The following is a 25,758-nucleotide window of genomic DNA, read 5'->3' as shown; positions in this document are numbered from 1 at the left end:
TTAGAAACTGAAAATGTAAGGCAAAACCATTTGTATCAGAGCTAAGATTAATTCAAATGATCTTGGATTTTTCAGCGATTGGAAAAATTTGAGTCAAGTTGATTTTTGATCATTTGAAAATGCCATAACTCCAAAGTTGGAAAATTATCTTTTGATAATTTCACACTAAGTTCTTATGCAATAAACAAAACTCTTCTCTTTATACAAGTCCATTAAATAAATAAATAAAAGATAAATATCAGCATTTAGTGAAATAATGAAAGAATTATTTAGCACAAGAATGTCATTATTTTGGTTATCCTTTCCCCAAAACATTTCCTGAAAAAAGGTACAGTAACTCACATGATGGATTGTTTGGTGTTTTTCGATCAATGAACTCATTGAAGTTTAAGAGAAATTCAGTGTTGTTTTCTGATGGTTTTAAATCATTACAATATGCTCTGGAAAAAAACAACACAACAATGAAAGACCATTGTGTTAGGTTTATTTATGTAGAGTTACAATTGATTCTTTCATTAAATATTCATAGAATATACCATGTGGTTAGCCCAATGCCATGTACTCTCAGGGTATAAGATACCTTTCTTGACTTTCAACATCATAGATTTGAGAAGAGATGACACTAAAACACACAGATGTTCATTCAAGCTTTTTAGACTCTGAAATGAACCTCTCATCACAATTTGTCGTCTTCTTAATATCTATTGAATGTCATGCAATCATTTCAGCTTCCTAACTTTTAAGTGCATCACCTGTGTTTTGGCTTCAACTATCCAGAGACTCTTTGATCTCATAATTCCTCAGTTCACTGACTTTACAAGCTTTCAGTTCTGCTAAACTCTATTCTAGGATTCTGCTTTCTCTGGTGTTAGTCCAAAGATGCATACACTTATTGGAGGAAATTGTGAGGGCATGCTTAGTGTTCAATGGTCAAATGGTTCAAAGGTTCAAATGGTCAAACTTGATCCCTTAATTCCCCTCCTTTATTCGTATAGCATCTTTATATATTCATCCATTTTTTCTTCAATTGTTTTTATCTTAGAAGATAGTATTTCTCCTTGCTCAGGATAATAATCAGTCTCTTATATTTTGAAAAAAACTTTTATTTTTAATCCTTCCCTTTCTAGTGGCTCAAGCCTGTTCTCTGCCAACCACAATTATGCTCAGGTAGCTTCATCTTAAAAAAAATAGAAATCTTTCATTGACCTCACCTCTTCCTTCAAATGATCATCATCTTTCCTCTTCCCTTTACTGACACACTTAATATATAATATTTTACACTTAAAGTACTACTTTTTCTCTGCATCTCCTCTTTTAGTCTGACTTCTATAACTACATATCTATAGAAACTGCTTCAAATTCCTTTATGCTTTCCTTATCCAGTGGCCCTATACCAGTCTTTCTCACTTCCCATCTTCCTTATCTTTTGGTGGTATTAGGGAAACAGCTTGACATAGTGAGAAACAGGAGAACTAACTGATTCAAACATCTGGCTGTGTAAAAAATCTTTCACTGCTTTAATTGTTCTCTCTTTTCCACTTAACATATTCTGATTTTCATAATGATATTCATGGGCATTTTTCTCCCCTAATAAATTATTAAATTTTTGAGAGTATTAACTGTCTTATTTCATCATTGTATCCAGAATGCCTAGCATTTTGGTTTACATATAGGAAGCACTATAATAAAGTTTGTTTAATTTTATTTGTTCATTGGGGAAATAAGGCTATTATTTTGCATGAATCAACTTGGAAAAATGTAAATTAGCATTGCATTTAAGTTCTAAACTGTGTGGCACCATTCATAAGTATATATGAATAATAACTAACTAGTACAAATCATTTTGTTTGCCTATCCTTCCAATATATGTAGTATCAAAATTAAAACTTAAATTTCTTTTTTTTCCAACCCTTATTTTCTACCTCAATAACCACTCTCTGAGATAGAGAGAAAAGGGCTAGGCAAACAGAATTAAGTAACTGGTCCAGGATCTAGCAGCCAAGAATTTTCTGAAGTCATATTTTAACCAGGTCCTCCCTACTCCAGGCCTGGCACCCTGTCTTCTGTGCCATTTAGCTGCCCCAGATACATTTCAAATAACCCTGATTTAGATTTGCCTATGAAAATAAAAATTTAAATACATCTGGTGTGTAGAAAGAGAAATTTGAGTAATCTGGTTTTTACTTCTTTCAGCATCTTTCATTTTTATTAGTAAGTAAATTAAGAGTAGATTAAATGGAATTTTGTTGAGTGAATTATATTTTAATAATCAGTATAAAGAGTAGATGAGCTATAATCCTCCCTTTAAGGGGGTGAAATTTTTGGTGTTTATGACTGAGTTTCATAGAAAAATGCTAGATTCTAGAAGTTCTGAATTCTGCTTCAGAAACTTCTTATCTGTAAATCCCATAATCTCTCTGAGCTTCAATATCATCTGTGAAATGGAGTTAATGATACCTTTGCCATTTTTCACAGTGATTGGCACAAAAGTGTTTTTAAAATTATAACGTGTTATACGTATTTTGTTATTTTAGAAGTAGCTGGTGTTGGAATAGGAAAGAACTATTATTGAGATTGTATTTATGAATTTATGCAGAAAAATGAGGGGGATATTTCAGGACATAATGTAACAAGTATTATCCATATGTGGAGCACCAATTTCCTAAAAGCTTTACAACTATATAAAGTGAAATTTCAGAATGTTGTAGATGATTCCGCATTCATAGGACTAGACCCCTGTGGGTCATTACCAGTTTATATTTATGTAATATTTTGTGTTTTCTAAGTCCTAAAATACGTTTTGATACTTTTAAAAAGCATTTGAAACATCATATAGTTGCCCTTATAGCATATTGTTTTATCAAGTGTTATTTTTAAAAACAAATTGAAGTATGATATATTGCAATTTACTATGCATACATTTTTCTTTTAATTTAACTAATCTATAATTATGATTGGAAAATTTACCAACCTTGGTGCTATAAATGTATATCCAGATTCTTCAAAGTGTTCAGGTTTCAGTGTTTCTGAATCTGTCGATAGGAAGTTTCAATATTAGAAAAATAATCTAAGCTCAGCTAGAGTATATATCTAGAGAATATGACCCTTTAAAATAATTACCTAGTAAATAAAGTAATTTATTGAATGATTAATCTACTCACCTTCTTATGTTGTAACTACTTTGGTCAGTTTCATAATACAGGGAGAAAGTACTTATACTTTTAATAGCAAGTAATAAAGCTTCCATATTTTAATGTACTTTTAAAACTTAAGAATTTGCTGTTAAATAAATGTCATATATCCAAGATGTCTGAGGTGAAATCAATAAAAATGCTAGATCTGTATTTCTTTTAAGAAGTTACAAAATTATATCACTACTTTAGCTCTTTTTTTAAGGCTTTCATGCATAAATTAATCTTACCAGTGATCATATAAAATACTTTATTAATGATATGAACCAGAGCAGAGAAAATTATAAAACCCCACATATTTGAAATAAATGACATTGTGAATGTAAAATAGGTCACTTGGGAAAACACAAGCATTTCCCTTCCACCCCCTTTTATTACATAGAATATCCAATGATCATGTGGGGAAATCTAACAAGTGAGGAGGACAGAGGAAAGTATCCAATAGGAATGAAGATATAAATGGAAAATCTCAACTGCACTAAACAGAAAGAAATTGAGCAACAACAAGATACTTGCCCTTCACTTTGACTTTTTTTGCTGTGAAAATCCATCAGAAAGAGAAAGCCAGGAAACAAAAAAAAGAGGGTAAAGCAAAGGGGGGTCACAAACAATATTTTATTCAATGAGCTTTCTTGAATAAAAATATTGTGCATAGATCAAAGGTTCATTTATGTACAGCTGTAGTCTGGAAAAAAGACAAACATCTTTGAAGACTGGAAAGTATGTACTGTCACTTATCACTAAAGTACCCTCTATGTACTGTGGTTATTTCAAGGGTCTGTTTTGCAGGTTATTATTAGATGCAAGTGCAACACCAAGGAACTTAGTCTATAAATAGAAGCATTTATTATTAAAATTCCTAATTACTTCTACTTTCATCAAGTTGAAAAAAAACTCATGCAAAATTACTGGTTGCTAAAAGACCATCATATCTAGTACCCATCAAGTGTCTACAGGAGATGCATTTTTTTCCAAATAAGAGTGGCGTGCACAAAGCAGAGAAAGGCAGGACAGAATGGGAAGCTGACTAGAGAAGTGGGAGAAATTGTAGCTTATTTGTTAGGAGTAATTTAGAAGTAATTTTAAAAAATGTTTTCTGAACTCACATTCTATTGAGTTAGTATTGATACTTGAGACAGGCTAAGAGGATATGATGGCCATTTTTACTTAACTGATTCTAGTTACATCCAAAACAAAAAATTTAAAACAACTATGGACAAGAATATAGCATAGGCATTAGTACTATTAATTAACACTATGTTCTAAAGGCTGCTTAACAAAACTTATCTAGTCAAATTCCTGGAAATATTCATATGAATTGTACTTTAGAAGACATGACAGCAAAGCTTATCTGCAAACCAAAGCCCATTATCATTTTAACTATTCAAGCAAAGTATAAAATTTGAAGCACAATATTACCATTGCCAAATGCAAAAACAAACCAAAAAAAGCTTTACTACATCACTATGAGTAGAGATTACATTAATATTTAGCATGTAAAACATTTAGTGCCATAAGCAGACCCTTAAAATGACAGCAACAGAGGATACAGCGAGGCAATGATTCTATAAGCACATAGCAAGGCAGGGAAGGGTGGAAAGGGTTACCAGTGAAACTGGAGTACCTGCTCATATTCTATCTATGTAGAATATTTCTTGTTCCTTGCATGTTTGGAATGGGTTAGAATCATTGCTAGAGATTTGGTAATAACACCTACTGAAATGTATAAGCTTTATGTATTCCATATGTATTCTATAAGCTAAATGTGTTCCAAAATCTGATATCAGGAGATAATGATCAGACCCTGAAGTCTCTTTCACAGTACTTACATCTGGCCTGAGTTATTGTCTCTTCTATTTTGGCTTTTATATAGTAAAAACTGTAGGTTGGTAATACCAAGGCCAAACTGCAATAGAAACAAGAGAAGCATAAACAAAAGAAAAAAAAAACAAAACAAAACCAAGAGACACAGTGGACTGAGTGGAGAATCCAAAGATCTGCAACCACTCCTTCCTTGTTGGAGTAAAGATTCAACATTCATTCAACAAGCATTTATTAAACACCTATTATGTGCCAGGCAGTGGGATAGGCACTGGAGTACAAAGACAAAAATGAACCAATTCCTGCCCTCAAGGAGCTTACATTCTATAGATATTAGGTACTTTGACAAGGAAATTGGAGATAAGAACTACTAGAGAATATTTAGCAAATATAATATTTAATTCATTTTTCTCTCTTGGCACCATATGGAATAATCTGAGGAATCAAGATCCCAGGGGGATTAAATTAAACTTTCCGTTTTTTAAAAATATATATTTTAATTTATTTTGTTTAAAATGTTAAACTTCCAAAAAAGTTGTTAGGCAAGGAGTCCAAATCCTAGTCCATTCTACACTATGTTGAGAATTTAGCTTAAAGGTGTCATGGCTATTACTATCAGAAAGATTATTCATAAGCTTTTTTCCCTACACAAAGAATAAGTAAATTGCCATTTGGCCAAAAAAGATTTTTCTATAATTTTCCCAGGTAGGGTTGTTAACAGGTTGTTTAACAAAATAAAGAGATAGCTCAAAAAATCTGACTAAAATATAAATTTGGTGATTTTAAAGAGTTACAAAGCAGTTTTAGACTCTTCCTTAGCAGTGTTTAGAAGGGTTTTTGACATGGTTTAAGATATTTGTGACTGAACAACTCATTTATTAACTTCTATGAGCATCAGATTTCTCATAAAAAGTGAGAATAATAAAAATAGTTTGTCTCATAGAGTTACTGTGATCAAAGTGCTTTGCAAAATAAAAAGCATAACATTAAATAATTATTATAGTATAGGTGGTATCTGTGGTGACATAGTCCTATACTGGATGTCCATATTGGATGATATCACCTGTTTGAACTCGTCTATACTTTGCTCTCTGTAGGAGCATGGATTATAGTTCCACTGGAAATTCAAGTCTAAGCACTATTACTGGCTAAAAAAATACTGATTGAGCACTCTTTTGAGCCAGACAATTAGTTAATAAGTATTTATTATATACCAGACATTATAAGCTTAGTTCAGATTTATAAAGACTAAGTCTATTCTTCAAAGAGGGAGACCACTTGACAATATTTTCTTTTAGATGTTACTTAATGGTACCTTGGGGTCTTTTCAAATATTAGGATGTTATATAATTTTCAAATGCACACTTATACATGCAATTCTCCTCTTACCCCCATTGGTTAGTTTTTGTTAACCACATTTACTCGAATACCCCAAACAGCTCTTCTGATATCAAAAACTACATTGTTATCTAAATTTTAATTTTCCTGAAAACATGGACAGAAACTGTATATCAGAAAAGATGTGAGTCTCTCCAAAATTCCCTGAACAATTTTAAACAGAAATAATTGATATCCCTTTCAAATATCTCTCTTCCCGTGACCTTTGCAAATGTTCTGATTTAGAATCCCTCAATTCATTGATTTTTCCCATGTGAATTAAACATCTCAAGGCTATAATTTTTATTTAAAAACATGCAACTCCATGAGACATATTAGAATGAATGTTACACTACGAATGAGGGAATCTGTGTTCTAAATTGGGCTCTGCAATAACTAACTGTAATACATGAGTAGATATTACCCTTCTTTAAGCATGTTTCAGGACCCATAAAATGAAGAGCTGAACTAAATAACTCCAAAATCTGCAGTCAGACACAAGCCTCAAAGGCCTAGTGGTGATCAGTCCCTAGTACATTATTTTTATTATTTTCACTCTAATTTGGCAAACTGTTTTTGGATGGATATTTTTATTGATTTATCAACTCATATGGTAGTAAGTTATATAGAATTTTTCTTTTTCTTTCATACAGTGCCAAATTCCAATATTGGAATAAACTCCTCACTCACATGAAACTATACATATAACTTCTTTCATAAGACCCTAAATGCTGATCAAGTAAGTCTCTCATCTCTAATTGAAACTGTGCATTATCATATTATGGCTAGTACAAACACAGAAAAGAGTTAGATTTAAAATTTAATTCTTCTTTCTTTTGGTGGTTCCTAGAATTATATATAAAACTCTGAGTTTGTCAACATAAAGATCAGAAATATTGAGGTCATTTGTATTCTAAACTCCAAATAGGAGTACTGGCAATGCAGCAAGAAATTATCATGAGTACATCCTCACTCTCATTCCTAAACTCGTCTTAATCCCTAAATGATTTCATAAACCCTCCTCAAGGAAAAAGGTCAGAGGAATAAAACATTAATGAAAATCTTTCCTCTGCTTCCTTTTTATAGGTAGCTTCCTTCTATATGTAGAAGCAGAAATTAAAATGAAAATAAGCCTTTCAATCAGTCTGGAAGTAAGATGACCCTTAATGATTCACTTGCCATTTATAAAGTACAGAGAATTACTGAATATTTGGTGATAATCTCTCACCAATTCCTCTCTTGGGAAATTAGGATAATTTGACTTGCCTATTAGCATATATTGCTTACAGAAGCTACTAATTAAAACTATAACCTTATGTTTAATAGGGCTGCTACAATGTGACTCTTGTGGATTTAGATTATATTTCATCAACTAGAGGCAATATTATGAAGGCCCATGAGAAGCACTATTAAAGTTTTAAATAGACATGCTAAGAATACATCTTTGTTGGTAGAGCTCATTTAAAAATCCCTATCCTATTTTGTTACTGGTCGAGAAAAATGCAAAATTTAGAAAAGTGCTATAGAATTTATATCTTTTCATTTTTGTTTGGAAGTAGTGTTTGGAGCAAATAAAACGACCCAAAGTCCCCATGGCCAGTGATATTGCTGTGTTATATTCATCTTAACTTTAAAGGTTTCTACTTACAATGTTAGCAATCCAGAAGCTGTTTTTAGCCTTTCACACTCTGCCTGTAATTTAGATAAGATGCCTCCAGAGGGAGCCTTTCGTATAGGCCATGTTCTTAATATTTAAATATTGTAGTCTGATTTTTTTCCACTTTCATTTTTAACTAAATCAAATAATATGAGATTTCTTCATAATAGCAATAATATTGAAACAACTGAGCATTAACAACTGCTGATCTTTATTTATGACATTTTAAAAAGATCCTCTTATTTGTCTCTTCCCCAATTATCTAGTACAGTGCATCATACTTTGTTAAGGACTCAATAAACATTTCATATTGGAAGAGAAAGGTAATATATTTTTAGGGCAAGATATCAAGAAATATAAAAAACCTAGCTATAGCTAGGTACTTCATGCCAATAAATATTATCTGTAGAATCTCATCTAGTAGAAGAGCATTTTGTTTTTTTCACTCAAATCTGCGACTTGGTTCTAACACTTCATATCATGAACATAGCTTCCATCGAAAAACCCTTGAAGGTGTTTTTTTTCTTTTAAAAAATCTCTTTTCATCTTCTATTATAGTCTTTGATAGAAGTTATTTTTAGATTTTTGTTTATAACTTGTTTTATGAAAAGTCAAATTTACATTTTTATGCTTCCTGCTTATGATACTTGATCATCCATAGAAAAGCAGTGACAAAAAACAAACAAAAAAAAAACTGTGAGCAGTTAGAATTTCGAGATCTGTTTCCCTGGTAATTAGATTCTAAGTTTCTTGAAGATAACCCCATACTATTAGCTCTCTAGAAATTACTATGTAATTAATTCCCTTAGTAACAATGGTAGATCCACTGTACTTTTCAGTTTGACAATTTGTCAGAGATTAGAAGTTACTCAAATTACAGTTTATACCTGAATTAATTTTCATTCATTCATGTGATAGATATTTATCAAGCAATTCTTACATATAGCTTATTGTCCTAACTATTGGAAACAATACAAACATTAAAAATATACATTCTCTATTCTTAGGTAATGTCATAGTAGCTCTAGATTCAGGAAGACCCTGGTTCAAATTTGACCTCAATCACTTGCTAATTGTGTGGCACTGGATAAGTCACTTAACCCTTGCTTAACTCTTTTGTTAATCTATAAAATAGGAATAATAATAATAGCACATAACTTGCAGAACTGTTATGAGAATCCAATGAAATAAAAATTGTAAAGCACTTAGCACAATGCCTGGCACATATTATTAATAATAAGTGAAGTAAGTGCTATGTGCATTCAGAGTCTGAAGGAAAATCACATCTAGTACAAGGGAAGAGAAATGAGAGTAGGCATCATGAAGAAGGTGATTCACGAACTGAACCTTGAAGGATAGATTGATTTTGTTAGGGAGGGATGAGGGAATTAAGGAAGGAAACAACATTTCCAGAATGAGGAGGTAACATGAATAAAGATGTAGAAGTAAGAAAACATGACAGGCATTTGGTGAATGTTGAGTATTCCAGTTTTATTGGAATATAGGATATCTATCTATCTATCTATCCTTTCTATTATTTCACATTATATATATTCATCCTTATTCCCATTATATATGTATGTGTATGTGTATGTATACATATATACATACTATATATATGTATGTGTACATATATGTGTATGTGGACATACATATGTACAGTGAGAAATAAGGCTGGAAAAGTAGATTTGGGCCAAAAGACTGAACACCTTGAATACTATGCTGGAACTTTCCATTTAATTCAGAAGGCATTTGGAGCCACTGAAAGTTTTTGAACATAGGAGCAATATACTTAAAGCTATGCTTGAAGAAAGTTAATCTGACAGTAATATATAAGATCATGAGATCACAGATTTAGACTTGAAATGGATGGTAAAGGGCATCTAACCTAACTAAAGTTTAACTAAATTGAGGTCTAGTGAAGTTAATAGAATCAACCAAGGTCATGAGGTAGAAAGGGCCAAATCTACAAACTGATTCCAAGTTTTGACTCCAAATCAATTGTTTCACAACAACATATTAGTGGTCAACCCTGTTTCAGAATTGTTAACATCTAATTTCTAGAAAGGGGCATGGATATTTTCTAAACCAAAACATCCATGATTTTGAGTTTCTTACAAAGCCATCTTTGGTCTATGGTGGTATGCTAGATTTTATCACTTCTTTTTTCCATTTGCCTAAAACAATGGAGTATATAAAAAGCTAGGAATTGTGATAAAGTGAAAAAATTAATAGCTGGTGACAATGTTCATATTGTAAGTGTTTGTGTGTTTGTATGTGTGTATGTGTGTGTGTGTAGGAGGTCTTATAGAGGGACACATGGGAAGGAAATGAGCAGTTATTACATGCCTACCATTTACTTTGCACTGTGCCAAGTACTTTACAAATATTATCTCTTAAGTTTCACAGCTGTGTGAGGAAGATGCTATTACCCTCATTTTATAGTTGAGCAAATTGAAAGGGAAAGATAATAATTTTATGAGCAGAGTTGTTAATAAGTTTTGTACATCAGATCTTGTTTCTGAAATAAAAAGTGGAGATTGATTCATTATATATAAAATATTCTTCTTGTATATGAATTTCCTTAAAAATATAATTTTCATACTTTTGAATTTGGTTTGAAATGGAATCTATTCCTATTTGGCTGTAGTAGAATTAGATATGTCAAAATTTATTCCATTTTCCAAGGATCCATGGGTATCACACTTTGACTGAGGAAAAAATAAATGTATTGTTACTACTATGAATAAAAGGAGGAATGTTATTGAATTTTAAAGACTTTCATAATCTGAGTCTGCTGTGACATGGTTTTAATGTTCATTTGCAATCATTATTTAGTAAATATGAGGGAAAATTTAAAAGCAGAAAATCTCATGGAGAAAACTCAGAGTTATAGCTTAATTCTCTTCATATTTATTTTTCCTAGAATACAGACTTAAAGTAATAAGAGCATATTGTTTAGACTTAAAGTAATAAGAGAATATTGTTTTATTTCTAAATTATAAAATGACCCTTTATGTGTCTATACATTGATGTGAATTTAGAAATAATAACAATACTGCTAATCTTAATAACTGATGTTTATATATAGTATGATATAGATTTATATTGGTTTGCAAAGTGCTTTAAATATGTCATCTCATTTTATCCTCACAACAACCCTATCAGATAGGTACAATTATTATCTCTGTTCTTTGGTAGAGGTATTAGAAAGTCCTACTTTCTTCATTCAATTGCTCTTGAGAAAAACAACTTTTAAAAAACTTAATATAGATAGAACAGGTATATTTGAAAAAAAGAGCTTTTTAAACCAAAAAATCTAGGATGCTTATCTCCAGTTTGAAAATTCTTCTGTATTTTAAGACATCTACTTTTATAAAACTTAAACAGTTAATTACCTGTAATCCGTGCCATTCACAGGAGTCCATGTATATGTTCTGTTTCCTTTGTCAATATAGCGCTAGAAAAAGTTTAACACAATTATTATACTAAGACCCAATACTAAGACGTATTAAGAGAAGAATTCAAATATCAACTGATATATTCTTTAGTTCTTTTTAAAGTTTTCATTTATGTGTGACTTGATTCAGTTTATACTTGTTTTTGGTCTCAAAAGAAATAATGATAAAGACTACTATTAAGTATTAATAGAGAAAATAAAACAAAATTATAAAATATACAGGATTTATGTCAACTTTTTTGTCTGAAAGTAATGGTCCTGCTTCTCTTCATAATCAAGATTTGAGGCATCTTTTTACTTAGCTTCTGATTCTTAAGAGTTTTTTAAGGGTAGACAATCACATTATCTTGTTGAAACCTTTCACCAGAAATTTCAAAATAACAAGTGTTGTAATGAGGGAAGGAAATGGCAAATTATAAGTTTGAGGGTTCACATAAAGAAGGACTTCCTGAAAGTCACATATAAAAGCAATGAAATATTGGAATTGACTGTCATGGGAGTCCTTGAAATCTTGGACAAGCTAGAATATTTTTAGGAATAGGCTATATGTTCATTTACATGGAATGATTCCTGGCGAGTGGTTATTCAATCCAAATTGATGGTGAACACATTTTTATACTGGTGGTAAAGATGATGACAGTGATGATGATGAAGCTACCCTCATAGCATAGATTTCAACACTTCAAAATGAATTTTAAAAAGGTATTTAAAGCTTTTCTATTAGTGATGGGAAACACAGTGATTAGTAACAGATACATGTAGAAAAGGTTTTTTAATCCGAGAATAAAGACTTGATTATTTCTCCATTTGGTGTCTTGATGTCATTTCCCAGTCTTTAAACAGTAAAAGCACTAGATGGTAAGGCTAAGAAATTATGAGCATTACAAAACCAATAAAATCCTTCAAGAAACACATTTTTATGTATTTAAAGCTAAAGGAGAACATCTTACAAGCCAATATTTTTTATATAATAGAGGAAATCTAAAGAGCTTAAAGACAGGCTGCAGTTTATATTGGTCCCCAAATAATGTCATATTTACATATATATACACACATACATATTTATGCATATATTATATGTATGTATATATTGGTACTTTCAACTCAGCTGTCTTTGGGAAAGTCTGATGACTTTGCACCTTAATCAGGTGCCAATAAAACAGGATGCTAGTTAAGCCCTTCATGTTATCTGCTATTTCAGTTTAGAAACCTCCAGTTTGAAAACTGCTAGACTTTGAATATATCCCAGTCTTAATGTTCTTAAGAAATGATAAACAGAAATAATGCTCCTCACTGGACCAATTTCAGTTATACCCTACTTGAAATATTACAACTGAGCTCCAGTTGTGACATATTAATAGCACTACAGGCAAAAAGGGATCGAAGGGGATACCCACAATAAAGACAAACAGTCTGCTAGATTTCCTCTGTTGACATTCAGTCGTACTACAGATAAAATGTTTAAATCCTCATGATACATATGCTCATCTCAGAATAAACATAAAAATCCATTAAGAAGCAGAGTAATAAAAATGATGTTCTGTAATCCAATATGAATTTTATTATATATTCATCAATCTTTATCCCACACATTTTTTTTTTCTCCTGCACAGCAGGTAGGTATATCTGAAATGCTTGAATCCTCACTTCTAGTCTTTTCCTCAAGGATTGTCTTAGGAAATGTCCCAAACTGACCTCAATTTAGGGAGATAGGATTAAGATACATTTGTAAAGTCAGAGTGCAGGTTAAAAATGTTTCCTTGTGCTGCTTATAATTTACTATGTGAACTCTGAGAGATGAAATGAGTTTGCAACTTTCTATTTTAAAGAGTAAAATTGTAGAGACAGATACTGAATGACTTGTTCATACCCAAGTCAGAGACAAAGTTGATATTCACCTTTGGAATCCCCTAACTGAGCCTAGAGGCCCTAGTAGCTTTTGAGGAAATACTCGAGTGCATAGTACCAAACAGAAATGATATAATGGAACTTAAAACACTGTTGCCAGTATCTTCTTGTCCTATCACCCTGAAAGATGGATATTCTGCTGCATGAAAATCTTGAATTTTTGTGGAATGTAGATTCAAACTTCAAGGCTCAAAATATTAATGACATGGAAATACTGCTGAAATCATTCTACTGTCATGACAGAAAACAAGGGAAACCGATGAAGCCAATCTTTGAAAGCAAAACAAAAGTTAAAATCAAGCACTGTGTCCAATTATAAAGTGGAATTTAAAATGGTAGATTTAAAATATACATTACCTGAAATACATTTCAAACTCTTTATTACTGATGAGGAAACTGAGACTAAAAAATACTCTGTCTTGTCCAAGGATATGCAACTAATTAGAAGAAGAATTGGAATGGAGGAACAAATCCTTTGAGATTTATTATATACGATGTAGCCTTTTCTAGGTCCTTGTCCTAGTTCTGCCCTACCTGTGGACATAACCTTAGCTATGCCCCCTAATATCTCTGTTTCATTTTCTAAAGCCACAAAATATATGCCAATTAGATAACCTATGAGATCCTCTCCAAATCTAAAAATATATTGTTCTATGAATTATTAACAGACAGAATGGGCCAGTTTCCAGGTATAATACACTTAGACAAGTTTAATGAGCATCTACAATGTGTGTTGGACTGTTTTAGATATTGCAGATGTTTTGCAACTGTAAATGGTTTACCCATCTTTTAGCAAGGTTTACAAATTCAGTTCCAGTAGAATGACTATAAACTTTCTGAAGGTTGGATCTATCTTTAAAAAAATTAATTTATATTTAATTTCTTTTACATGTCAATAAAATTTTTAATAATTGTTTTTGACATTTTGGGACCCATGTTTTCTCCATTCTTCCAACCCTTAAAGACAACAGGGCATATTATATATGTTGTACATGTATTATTATGCCATACATATTTCTGTGGTCATCATGCTGTAAAAGAAGAGGGGACCTATCTTGTGATAAATATAAGCTGAAGAAACCTAAGGCAAAGAAGGAAAAAGATAATGTTGTATACTTAATTCATAGGGTCTTTGTAAAGGAACAACCTTGCAAATCATAAATGCAAAATTAAATTAAGATTTGCAGTATTCTCTACACAGGTAGTTTATTGTTATTATTGATTAATGCCAAAAGAGCATTGGACCCAAGATAGAGTTGGGCAGGGCAGGGAAGAGCAGTACATATCAGGCCTGGCTGAGAGAGAGCAATAGTATTCCAACCATAGTCACTAATAGCCAACATTCTCATCATATGGCCTTCAGAGTCATGAATTTTTTAATGTTATTACAACTAGTGGGTATGTGGAAATATTAGAAAATTTAAACATTTATGGAATTAAAATTTTAAAATGCATGTTTATTAGCTGATTACATATTTTGGACAGCAATTCCATGTGATTTGTAAGGATATTTACTGTTAAGTAAGTCTCATTACAAAGTATATAAATCACTTAGAGACAAAACCTAAGTACACAACTGCTGTCACAAATCTTTCAGCATGGCTACTATAAAACAGATTTCTTCACAATCTTATAAATTGGACTTAAAAGTTATGCTTGGCTGAAGTTTTGAATGGACAGGGGTGCCTTTTATTACTTTGTTGATAGGATAAGAGATTGTGTAACATTTTTAATTTTGAACTTGAGAAAAGAAAATGAAAAAGAATTAAGGAATTTCTCTGTATCTTGTTAAAGAAAAGTCTAATGAATAAACAAAGAATACTCTCAGATCCAGAAAGACTACTATTGAGATGAGGAGTAATCTAATGTCTCTCAATGGTGAACCCCACTCACTAAAATGGGCTTACTTTTGTGGGGATATGTGATTTGATTCTATTAACTTAAATATGACCCCCTCCCCCTTTTAAAGGAAAAGGCTCTATTTAATTTCTAAGAGATGGATATAAATATTCTAGGAATTCAAGTATAGAAATATATTTTGTATGATAGCATATGTTTGATAGCAAATTGCTTTCAATCTCAGGAGGGGTGGCTGGATAGAATGTGGATCTCAAAAAGGTAAAAATAATTTTTAGTGTTCAATTTCTAATATCTAAGTGGGAAAAAATAAAACATTTTTCACTGCCCAAATAATTTAGGGATGAGTGAGTTGGTGCTAACTGCACTATCAAATATTGCAGCAATAAAATTCTTAAGACCTGCTATTGTGCCATGGTCCCCCCTGGCTTTTTTTGAAGCCTTATTTTCTGTCTTAGTAACAACTCTAAGACATAAAGGCAAGGGCTAAGTAAACAGGGTCAAGGAACCTTCACAGGATTACATAGTTAAGGAAGTATCTGAGACTAGATTTGAACTCTGGTTCTTCTGACCCCAGGCCTGATAGTCTGGCTATCCACAGTGCTACATAGCTGCCTCTTCCACTGGCGCATGTTAATACCCACCTTTCCTTAGGAGCTTGAACTTTTAAAATTTCCCATCATCTCAGTTGTGACCATTCCCAATACTGAGGACAATTAAATATACTTGAAAGCAATGTGGGGCATGAAACTGAATATTCCACCCTATTGAGCTATTTCAGTTAAGTTCTCTTAAAAAAGCACTTATATCCTTATAAGTAGAACATCTTCTAAGATATATTTAATAAAAATATTCTTCTATGAGGTGTGGATAAGTTAAAAAAATAAAAAAATTTCCAACAAAAATAAAAATGTTTGAGCCATAATGAATTGAATGATCTTCTTCTATAGCTTTGTTGATCAAATGCTTTTAATTTAATTTTAATTTTTTAGATATTGATATGATTTTTAATAATTGTTTTCTGACATTTTGTGACCCATGTTTTTTCCTTCCCTTCTACCTGTCCTCCATAACCAAGATAGCTGGTAATGTGGTATAGGTTATGATCAAGAAAATTTAATGACTGTCATATCTTAATTTTAAGATTTTGCTTTGTAAGCACAGCCTTAAATTACATATTGTTGCTGCTTAATGGAAAAAATAAGCTTAAAAGGTAGAAAATAATGATTCTAGTTTCCTATGATCTACCACTACTGGTCACATTATTTAGTTTCTCAAAGTTCTAGTTTCCTTATCCATAAAATGGCATTAATGATATTGGCATTACCTATATCAAATGGTAGTAAGACTCAAACAAGAAAATCAATGATTTTTTTTATAATTAGAAATCATTGAATCAAAAATCAAGGATTTAATAAGTATTTTTTAGGGAAACAGAAATATGCAATCCTGTATACACAGTTTTAAAAGAACATAAATAATTATTCATAAAAATTATAAAACAAAAAACCTTAAAAAGGCCCTTTAAAAAGCATGAACATTTCAACTGAATTTTAAAAATGTTTAAATAAGGCCCTGAAAAGTGCTTTTCAATTTAACTTATATATATCAAAAGGTAATTTTTTTGTAAAAATCTCAATTAGAATATGATAAAATATTTGCCTTATAATATATATTAGAGTATGCTTTTAGCATGCATATTTGTAGTATACAAATAGTACATAATTGTAAAATAAATATTAAAAATTAAAAATAGATACAGATCTCAAATACATAAATCATGTATGCTGTATATATATGTTAAAATCTCCACACATATAATTAATTTTCATTGCGTTTATATATTCTTCAATTTAAAAAATAGGCCTTACCTCATCTTGAGATTTAACCAGTGTTCTAAATGTTTTTTCTCCACTCTCTCCATCTATCATTTTATTTCTAATCTAAAAGAAAGTAGAACAATTCTTGTTATAATGTATATTGTCAATAATTAGTTTATTTAAATGTCATTGCAAGCCTATTAATTATATTTAGAATAAAGTATAAATAATCATACTGACCTAACACCTGCAATTATTTCTAGGAGATTGAGTTGTCATATTGCACTGACATTTTAAACTATTAAAAAAAGATCAAATATCTTTATAATAAGTATATTTGGCCATTCATTAATCTAAATGTAACTAGAAAAAGTGTGTTTGATTTTTAAATAACATAGATGGAAGAATTAAACCTGTGGTCACCCAGAAGACAATGGAAAGGAATTAGAGCTGGCATCTATATGTAGGCTACAAAATTTATTTGGTGACAGACTGAGGAAAAGTAATGCAAAAAATGACATTAAAGAGAAGTAGGACTAGGAAAAAAGATGGAACAGTCATGAAGTGAGAGCAAGAAATGACTTGGGTAGCCTGCATAATTCATGGATATCAATGTAATGTCGAGAAATCTGGAAGTACCTGTGTAATATGCTGAGTACATAGTTCTGAGAGGATTAGAATCTCATAGTTTATAAAAGTTATGACCTACATCATTGCCATGTCTGTATCAATGGAATCACACAGGTACAATGAAGCATCAAAACATGTCCAAATAAAATTGTCTGTTTAATCCAGGGGGAAAAGTTAATTTTGCTATTTTACAGATGGAACTTTCTTCAGTTTTTTAAAAAGCCTAGCAATGAAAAAAAAAACACCCTTGCATTTGTAATATTTGTTAAGTCTCTATTCACGAAACAGCAAAGAAGAAGATGCAACCTCTGTGCTCAAGGAGTTTCTAATTTAGTGACAAAGATATGATCTAAACAATTTAGGTGATAAACATGACATGTCCTCCTGGCATCAGCCTTGTGCTCTTTATGCTGATAAGGAGCAACCAGTGGTGTCAGCAACCTTGTTTGATGCAAGGTTGGAAATCTTGGCTTTCCTTGCTTAGGGAAGCTAGGTAAAGAAGATTTGAGAAACAAAAAGCATCTGATGATCACTTTTCAATACTGTATCCTGTGGCACTGTTGCCCACAGGCTGTTTCCAATAGATACAATGTGATTAGTATCATAAGAGAGGTAATACAGGAGTTCATAAAAAGTGAAACATTATCTTGAGGGAAGATAATGAAAAGGATCATAAATTCTGAGACCGAAGGAACTTTAAATGTCATCTAGCCCAGACCTTTCATTTTATAGATGGGGAAACCAAAGCAATTAATCAACTTGCCAAAAATCTCACAAGTGGTATAGTTAGATTTGAACCCAGATTCTGATGCCAAAATAGATACTAGGTAGTGTGGATAGTGTGCTGAGCCTGAAGTTAGGGAGACATCTTCCTGAGTTCAAAGCTGGCTTCAGACACATCCTAGCTGTGTGACCCCTGGGCAAGGTATTGAATTCCTGTTTGCCTCAGTTTCCTCATCTGTAAAATGACACAGAGAAGGAAATGGGAAACCATTCCAGTATATTTGTCAAGAAAACCCCAAATGGGGTCACATAGAATCAAATAAGAAAAAAAAATTTGATGTCAAAGCCCACAGTCTATTGTTATTATGTAGGTTCTTGTAAGCATAACTACTCATATACAAAAATGGGAGAAAATGAAAAATTAATGTTATTATAAAAGAATTCTTTTGTATGTATATGTATGCATAAATATAAAGTATTTTCTATTTATATCTATAAATATATGTTTCTGAGGAAGAAGAATGAGAAGGTAAAAATATATTTCTTCTGCTATGTTGAGGTGTGTTTTCCTTTTATTGGGGATTTATACCAGAGAGGGCATAGAAATTGATCACAATATCTTTTTATCGACAAAAGATCATATAACAGTTATTCTGCACAATGATTTTAGTATCCTATTTGAGGGTACCATTGTCAACTATTTATTTAACTCACCTCCACTTTGATATCATTCTCCAGTTCAGCATCCAGGAAATCCAATGTGACAGGCTCCTGAGATTTAGGATTCTACAGCAGAAAAGATAAGTACTAAGCATATATCAGTTTGTCATAATTATGTTCTGAAATAATCTGAGATGTTCTGAAATAATCTGAGAAGTAATTAAAATTGAATTTAAATGTTTAAAATGCCTGGCATAATAGATATCAAAATCTCTCTCTTTTTTATGTCATAGGATTCTGAGCTCTAAATATGGTCATTTTAAATTTATCACACTCTGAAAAGTAAACATTTTTTAGTACTTTTCTGATATTTCATTCATGATGTCCATATTCTCAGTCAATAAAACATTTAATTGATTGTCAATGATGGACAAATGGGAGAGAGATAGCTACTCAGATAAATTCACCAGAGGACATGTTAGGGCTACTCTAAGAAATTAACAACAACAACAGAATAAAAATTCAAGGGAGCTAAAGAATCCATGAAAAAATAAAGGAGAAAGGAATTCTGTTGCTTTTATGGGGAAAGGCCTTATTTCTTGAGGAAAGTACACAGAATTAAATCACTAGAATTCATTGTCATTGACAAAAAATTAAAAGAATATCTAACTGCATCTAATATTTCACTATCCAAATTCCACATATTGCCAAAAAGTCACCATAAAAAAAGAAATTCTTTCCATGCTCTTGGGGATGTTATTCTTCATGCACATCACTATTATTTGGATTTACTTTTCTATTTGTTCACCATACCCCCAATACCTTAACATTATTACCTATAACTACATTACAAACTCAAATGCTTATCAAACACGCATTCAGCAAATGTTTACTGATGGCAGGGCCAATGATGGTGGTGGTGGTGGTGATGATGATGATGATGATGATGGTGGTGGTGATGATTATGATAGATTATGATTTTTCCAGTTTAATAATTTCATTAAAGCAAGTTGTAGCATGTTTTTTATAAAATGCACATACAGATACTCATGAAAGCTGGAAAGAAGAGTCATTTAACTTTTCTTTACAGATGGGGATGCCTAATTTAAAAATGACTTTAAACTGTAGATTCTCAAAAGAAAAAAAAGTGAATGTATACTCACAGAGTGTAGTTTAAACAATGAGAATATTTTTATATGGTTATGGATTCAGTCTAATAACTTTATAGTAACATTTCACATATATATGAATATGCAGAGGCAAATAAATGCAGGATGTCTATGTATCTCTACATAGATGGAATAGAGACAGAAATAGGAAAAGAAAGAGAATTACAGAGAGAGAAGAAGAAAGACATACCAAATAACCTAGACAGAACTGTGAATAATTTATTCAATCAGAGACAGCAAATAGAAAATTATCCTTTGCTTTTTAAAGGTCGTTTTATTTATATTGCAGTTATAAAAGCTAATTCCTAGTTTATGTGTCTAAGGGATTTTTACCTAGACTAGAGACTATTAATGACTATTAAAAATGAAACAATGTATTACTGAATAATCAATTCACATTCATTGAATAATCAATGCATTCATTAAGCACCTGTTGTATTTCAGGCACTTTGTTAGGCACTGGGGATAGGAATACAGGAGAGATACAGTCTGTCCTCAAGAAGCTTAAGTCTAGTAATAATTGGTGTCCAAAAAGTGCTTTAAAGTTTTCAAAGGGTTTTTACAGGCCAATGTAAGCCTCATCTAAGTCTCACAATAACTGTATAGGGAATTTAAATACAAAAGATTTTATTTACACCTATTTCACAGATGAGAAAACAAAACTTAAAAAGATTTCTGCCACTTTCCCACTGTTGGGATGTGTAGCAATTGTTGGAGAAGTAAATTGATCAGAGAATCATAAATTTAGAGCCCAGAGGAACTTTAGAGGGTACTGAGTTCAACCTTTTCATTTTACCGAGGAAGAAAATAAGGCCAAGATAGGGGAAGTGATTTGTCCAGGGGTGCAAAGGTAGTAAAAGTAAATATCTGTGGTGTGACTAAAACCCAAGTCTTTCTGAACCCAAATCAACACTTTATCTACTATACCACATTGGCTTCTCTTTATAAAAAGAGTATTTATTTGTATTTTTGTCCTTTTATTTCAATTCAGTAAATAATCATTTAACACTTATTATATGCAAGGAGTTTTGGAATTTCACAAAACCCTTAATCTCAGGCCCAGCTAATATTTTCATACTTTTGTAAATGCAGAGTAATCTCTGTTAAATATGTTGAATTGAATTGAAGGTTATGTCTAGTGATCAAGGGAAAACCTAGTCCTGGGCAAAGAAGTTCAGAAGCTAAGGACTGGCCATCCAGAGACAGATTTCTGTGGCCATGTCAATGAAATCAATCTTGAATCATGTGAGAGCATGGTAAGCCATTTCAAGGTAGCATCCTTTCACGCTGACTTGATTTAGATTCTAGAAGGTGAATTGGAATGTAATCAAAGGGTACTTTACATATTTGTTTCTTGCTCTATTGGACAAAATATAATTTTAACTCAAGGTAATCAATTGACTTATGCCTAATAAAATTAACTGCTTTCTTGGAATGACATAAAGAAATTCAGGTCAAAGGTACAATATTTTTTCATTGATTTTCTTAAGGTACTCCAAATGGGAATGGACAACTGGGAAGACTTATTTCCCAAATATGACTAAATAAAGAATTATATAAAATTAAAATATTGGAGAGATGGAAAATTATTTCCTTACCTAGACTTACTTTAACTTACAAATATAAATTTTACCTGGCAACATTTTTTAAAAGTATTTTAGCAGCAAACATTTATGTAGGGATATATTTAATGTGGAAACATTGAAGAGTGTGTGTGTGTATCTGTTCATACTATGATATCATAAGGAAATGTTATTTGGGGCTTTATCACAACCGTAGAATGAGAAATAGCTTTTTTAGAATTTACAGACACACATTTTCCATTTTATTAACAAAACTGGTACCAATTTGAATAGATAACAAGCTACTCTGTACTTAGTAAGAGGGTTGGGCTTATTTTTTTAATAAAAAGGAAAGCCATAATTGTAGGTGGCCAGAATTTCTCAAAAAGTAGTATTATATAAGTGTTAACCACAGCCCTTTCACTCAGTTATAGGCAAAGATGTTCTTGAGTCAATTTGAACTGGTTTGTTAGAGCTGATTGTTAAATTTTCAGTGTGACTCTTAGTCTTCAAATGCTACAAATCAGGACTTTATGTATTTTATTTTGGCTGTCTACACAGAAGAAAAATGATAGAAAAATATTAATTCATATAAAAAGTCTATCATTCATATTTTTTTTAAACAGGAAAGTTATGGTTAAAATTTTTGCTTGTCTCTGAAGAGATTAAAAAGCTCTGTTGGTGAAAAACAAAAATGTGTGTGTGTGTGTTCTAAATAAACTATATACTTTTATCCTATAAACAGACTTCTGGAAAAGGAAGCATTTTTATTTATATAATAAACTCTTTAACTTTTCCAAGAGTAGTCCCAATCTAAAAAAAAATTAGAACATTAGCTAGAAATAGATTTGGTAGGGGATGTTACTTTAAGCAGATGGGTTTGTTGGTTAATCCTAAAATCACTAACAATTTTGTTTTTGTTTTTTTTTTTTGGTAGAAAAGTGAGCTATGTTAGGCAAATAATATCTGTATCTTTAGTTTGATTTGGAGTAAACAAAATTGGAGAAGCCAAGCAGACAAATTTGGCATTTAATTTTCATGTTCCTTTATAACTAATAGTATGTTGGTCTGAAAACTTGTTTCTTTAGAAGAATTAAATGGATTGCTTCTCAAAAGAAAATATTGGTAATACCAGTCATGGACATTAATAGATGAGTCAAATTGCTATCAACTTATTATATTGTCACAAGAAATAAATCATCTTCACCACACAGATACCGCCATATCAGTATACATGTTTTATAAAGTTCAGTCCCAAAATAGCCAAAATGATAAAATGTAAACAGAAATAAAATCATTTTCTTACATGCAATGGATAATGCATAGCATTACCAGACCCAAACAGCATGCATGGAGGCATTGTCATGGAAGAATTGGCATTATGATGTTCACGTCCCATTCCAACATATAAAGACAGAGAAGAAATGAAATGGTAAAAAAATGAAAAGAAAGAAAAAGCAAACCAAGGGGAGGAAAAAAACACAAAGTTTTAAATCAATGAATTACATTCATTTAAAATGGCAACCTGGCAAACCATATTTTAAGAGACCCAACAATGGAATTGTGAATAAAAAATTCCAAGGCAACAGGGTTTACTTGAACATAACAATGGTCTCACATTCACATAGGGTTTTAATTTTCACAAAATCTTTTTGAGGTAAGAGTCTAAGATTATTTCCTAATCATAGATTAGGAAACTGAGGCTGAGAAGTTAAATGCCTTGCCCAAGAGTATACAGCTACTAAATATCTGATATAGACTTGGTGCTTCCTAAGTTCACTAAATCATTCCAGCTGCTCCAGTCTCTGGGTCAGGTATCAGAAGATACTGATTCCAGCCTCTGCTCTGCCATTCAGAAGCTTTTTGTATTGTTGACCCTAAATTCTTAGATTCTTAAACTTCTCATCTTTAAAATTAAAATATTAATAGATGATTTCCTTATTTCACATGGTTATTGTGGAGAAAAAAGTTACATAGAATGGGATAGTCCTACTTATATTGAAAGTATGATTAGTAAGAATAAAAATAAGCATGACTCACACATAACTTCCCCCAACCCCCAATCACTTGAAAGATATTATTCTAAAAGGAGAAGATATTTGCTAGTTTGCCATTTTGAATTTTTGCTGAAGGAACAAAAATTCTACTTTTTTAAACATCCTCATTTCTACATGCACTTGAATTTACCAAACAAAATGGATATTTCTTAAATTCTCCATAATCACAAAAGAACATAAGCAAATATATAAATTGAAACATGCCAAAAGATTAGAATGAAATAATTTGATAAATCAAGATAGTACATAGAAAAGGGATTTAAGCTAGTTAAAAAAAACACAAAATGCAAAAATCTTATGCAATAAAATAAAAACAGCATAGAATGACAAAGATGAAAAAGGGTCTTAGAGATAACATAGGCCATCTACTTCAAGAGGCTAAATGACTTGCCCTAGTTCACATAATTAGCAGGTGGTTGAGATATCATTGGAATAAATATGTAAATTAGACTTTAGACATTTCACTGACTGTACTGTTTCTCAATGCTATTTTAGAGGTTTAGACAGATTTCAAACATATTATCATATAGGAGCATAAATTTAGATCTACTGGATGTAAAAGGTGATCTAGTTCAATTTTCTTATTTGTAGTTGGAAGACTGATGGCCAGAGAGGTTAAATAACTCTTGTAGTCTTTTATCAGTCACTTTTCGAACCCTGACTCAGTCTTGCCCTTTCCACTTGATTACTCTTCCTTATTTCATTGAAATTATGTTAAAGATGAGCCTTTGAATTTTTCAGTTGTTTCTTTTCTTCCTATACTAATCATCTTTTTAAAAAAAAACACAAAACAACTTCAAAAAAGATTCATTAGGCCAAGTACAATGCAAATGACATTCTTGTATAGATTTGTTTAAACCATTTTTTTTCCTATTTCTGAGACATTTGGAGAAATACACATACATATGAAGACATTTTAGTCTGGTAACATGTCTATTCAAATAGCATGCCAAAAGCATATAGTATTTTGGGGATATTTTAGTATATATAGTTTCCCAGTTGGTTATGGATTTTTAAAAATGTTCAGTAATTGTTTTGGACATGTTTCTCAGTTCATACAGAGGTGATAGTAATAATAATTTTCACCAACTGTATTTCTAGAAATATGAAATATAGTTATATTGAGAACAAGTATTTTGTAGAATTTGGAATATGCACATTAAACTCTGACTTCTTTTTTAAAAAAGCAATTAAACTAATATTGGAAAGTGAAACTTAATGAAACCTAATCATGTCTAATCTCTTTGAAAAATTAACCAATATAAATTTATTAACATTATTATTGCACCATCACTTTTGCTAACAGCTTTTATTAGTCTGTGCACATCCTTTGCTGTCATTAATGACAGTTTTGCTGCAATTTAATAAAGAAGGATGCACACCCCATGCTTTGGAAGCCAAATCTCAAATAAACAGCCTTCTCATAACAATACTCGGAAGCTTTTGTGAATAGAAGCTTAATCTCTGCTACAGTTTAGCACAGCTTAAAGCACTAATAACTACCTTTATTAACAGTTACCTGTACATTGGGCCTTCTTTTTCTTAAATTAACTGTTGGTATACCTACACCAATAGGCTGAAGCAACAAAAAGTAGCAATTTATGATTTTATGTTTTAGCAAATGAAGGTTTTGCATTCTCTTCATCTGACAACCTTTTGTCTTCTTTTTTCTTCTTAGAATCAATTTCTAGTATTGGTTCTAAGGCAGAAGAGTGGTAAGGGCTAGGCAGTGAGGGCTAAATGACTTGCCCAGGCCACAGCTAGGACATGTCTAAGGCCAGATTTGAACTCAGGTTTTCTGAAATCCAGGTTTGGCTGGATCCATTGAGGTGCCTAATGGAACCTTTAAGCTTTTCTTCTAATAGC

The 25,758-nt window shown here is 31.6% G+C and overlaps 1 protein-coding gene across 12 annotated transcripts in view; it reads right to left on the bottom strand.

Moving 5' to 3' along the window:
* The window catches only part of CACNA2D1 (calcium voltage-gated channel auxiliary subunit alpha2delta 1), a 648,555-nt gene that overhangs the window by 35,850 nt on the left and 586,947 nt on the right, over positions 1-25,758 (bottom strand). For 2 of the 12 annotated variants that reach the window (XM_056799476.1, XM_056799477.1), the window contains exons 19-26: positions 25,412-25,468; positions 19,159-19,230; positions 17,143-17,214; positions 11,445-11,506; positions 5,021-5,097; positions 3,708-3,728; positions 2,972-3,032; positions 343-440 (exon numbers count right to left, since the gene is read on the bottom strand). In XM_056799476.1, the coding sequence (XP_056655454.1) occupies positions 343-440; positions 2,972-3,032; positions 3,708-3,728; positions 5,021-5,097; positions 11,445-11,506; positions 17,143-17,214; positions 19,159-19,230; positions 25,412-25,468 (520 nt within the window). Of the gene's footprint in view, positions 1-342; positions 441-2,971; positions 3,033-3,707; positions 3,729-5,020; positions 5,098-11,444; positions 11,507-17,142; positions 17,215-19,153; positions 19,231-25,411; positions 25,469-25,758 lie in introns of those variants that run through there. The other 10 variants (XM_056799478.1, XM_056799479.1, XM_056799480.1 and 7 more) reach the window with 6 other exon arrangements.

The sequence above is a fragment of the Monodelphis domestica genome, chromosome 5 (genome assembly GCF_027887165.1).
Source record: "Monodelphis domestica isolate mMonDom1 chromosome 5, mMonDom1.pri, whole genome shotgun sequence".
NCBI lineage: Eukaryota > Metazoa > Chordata > Mammalia > Didelphimorphia > Didelphidae > Monodelphis > Monodelphis domestica.
This window is presented reverse-complemented; position numbering and strand designations above follow the sequence as displayed.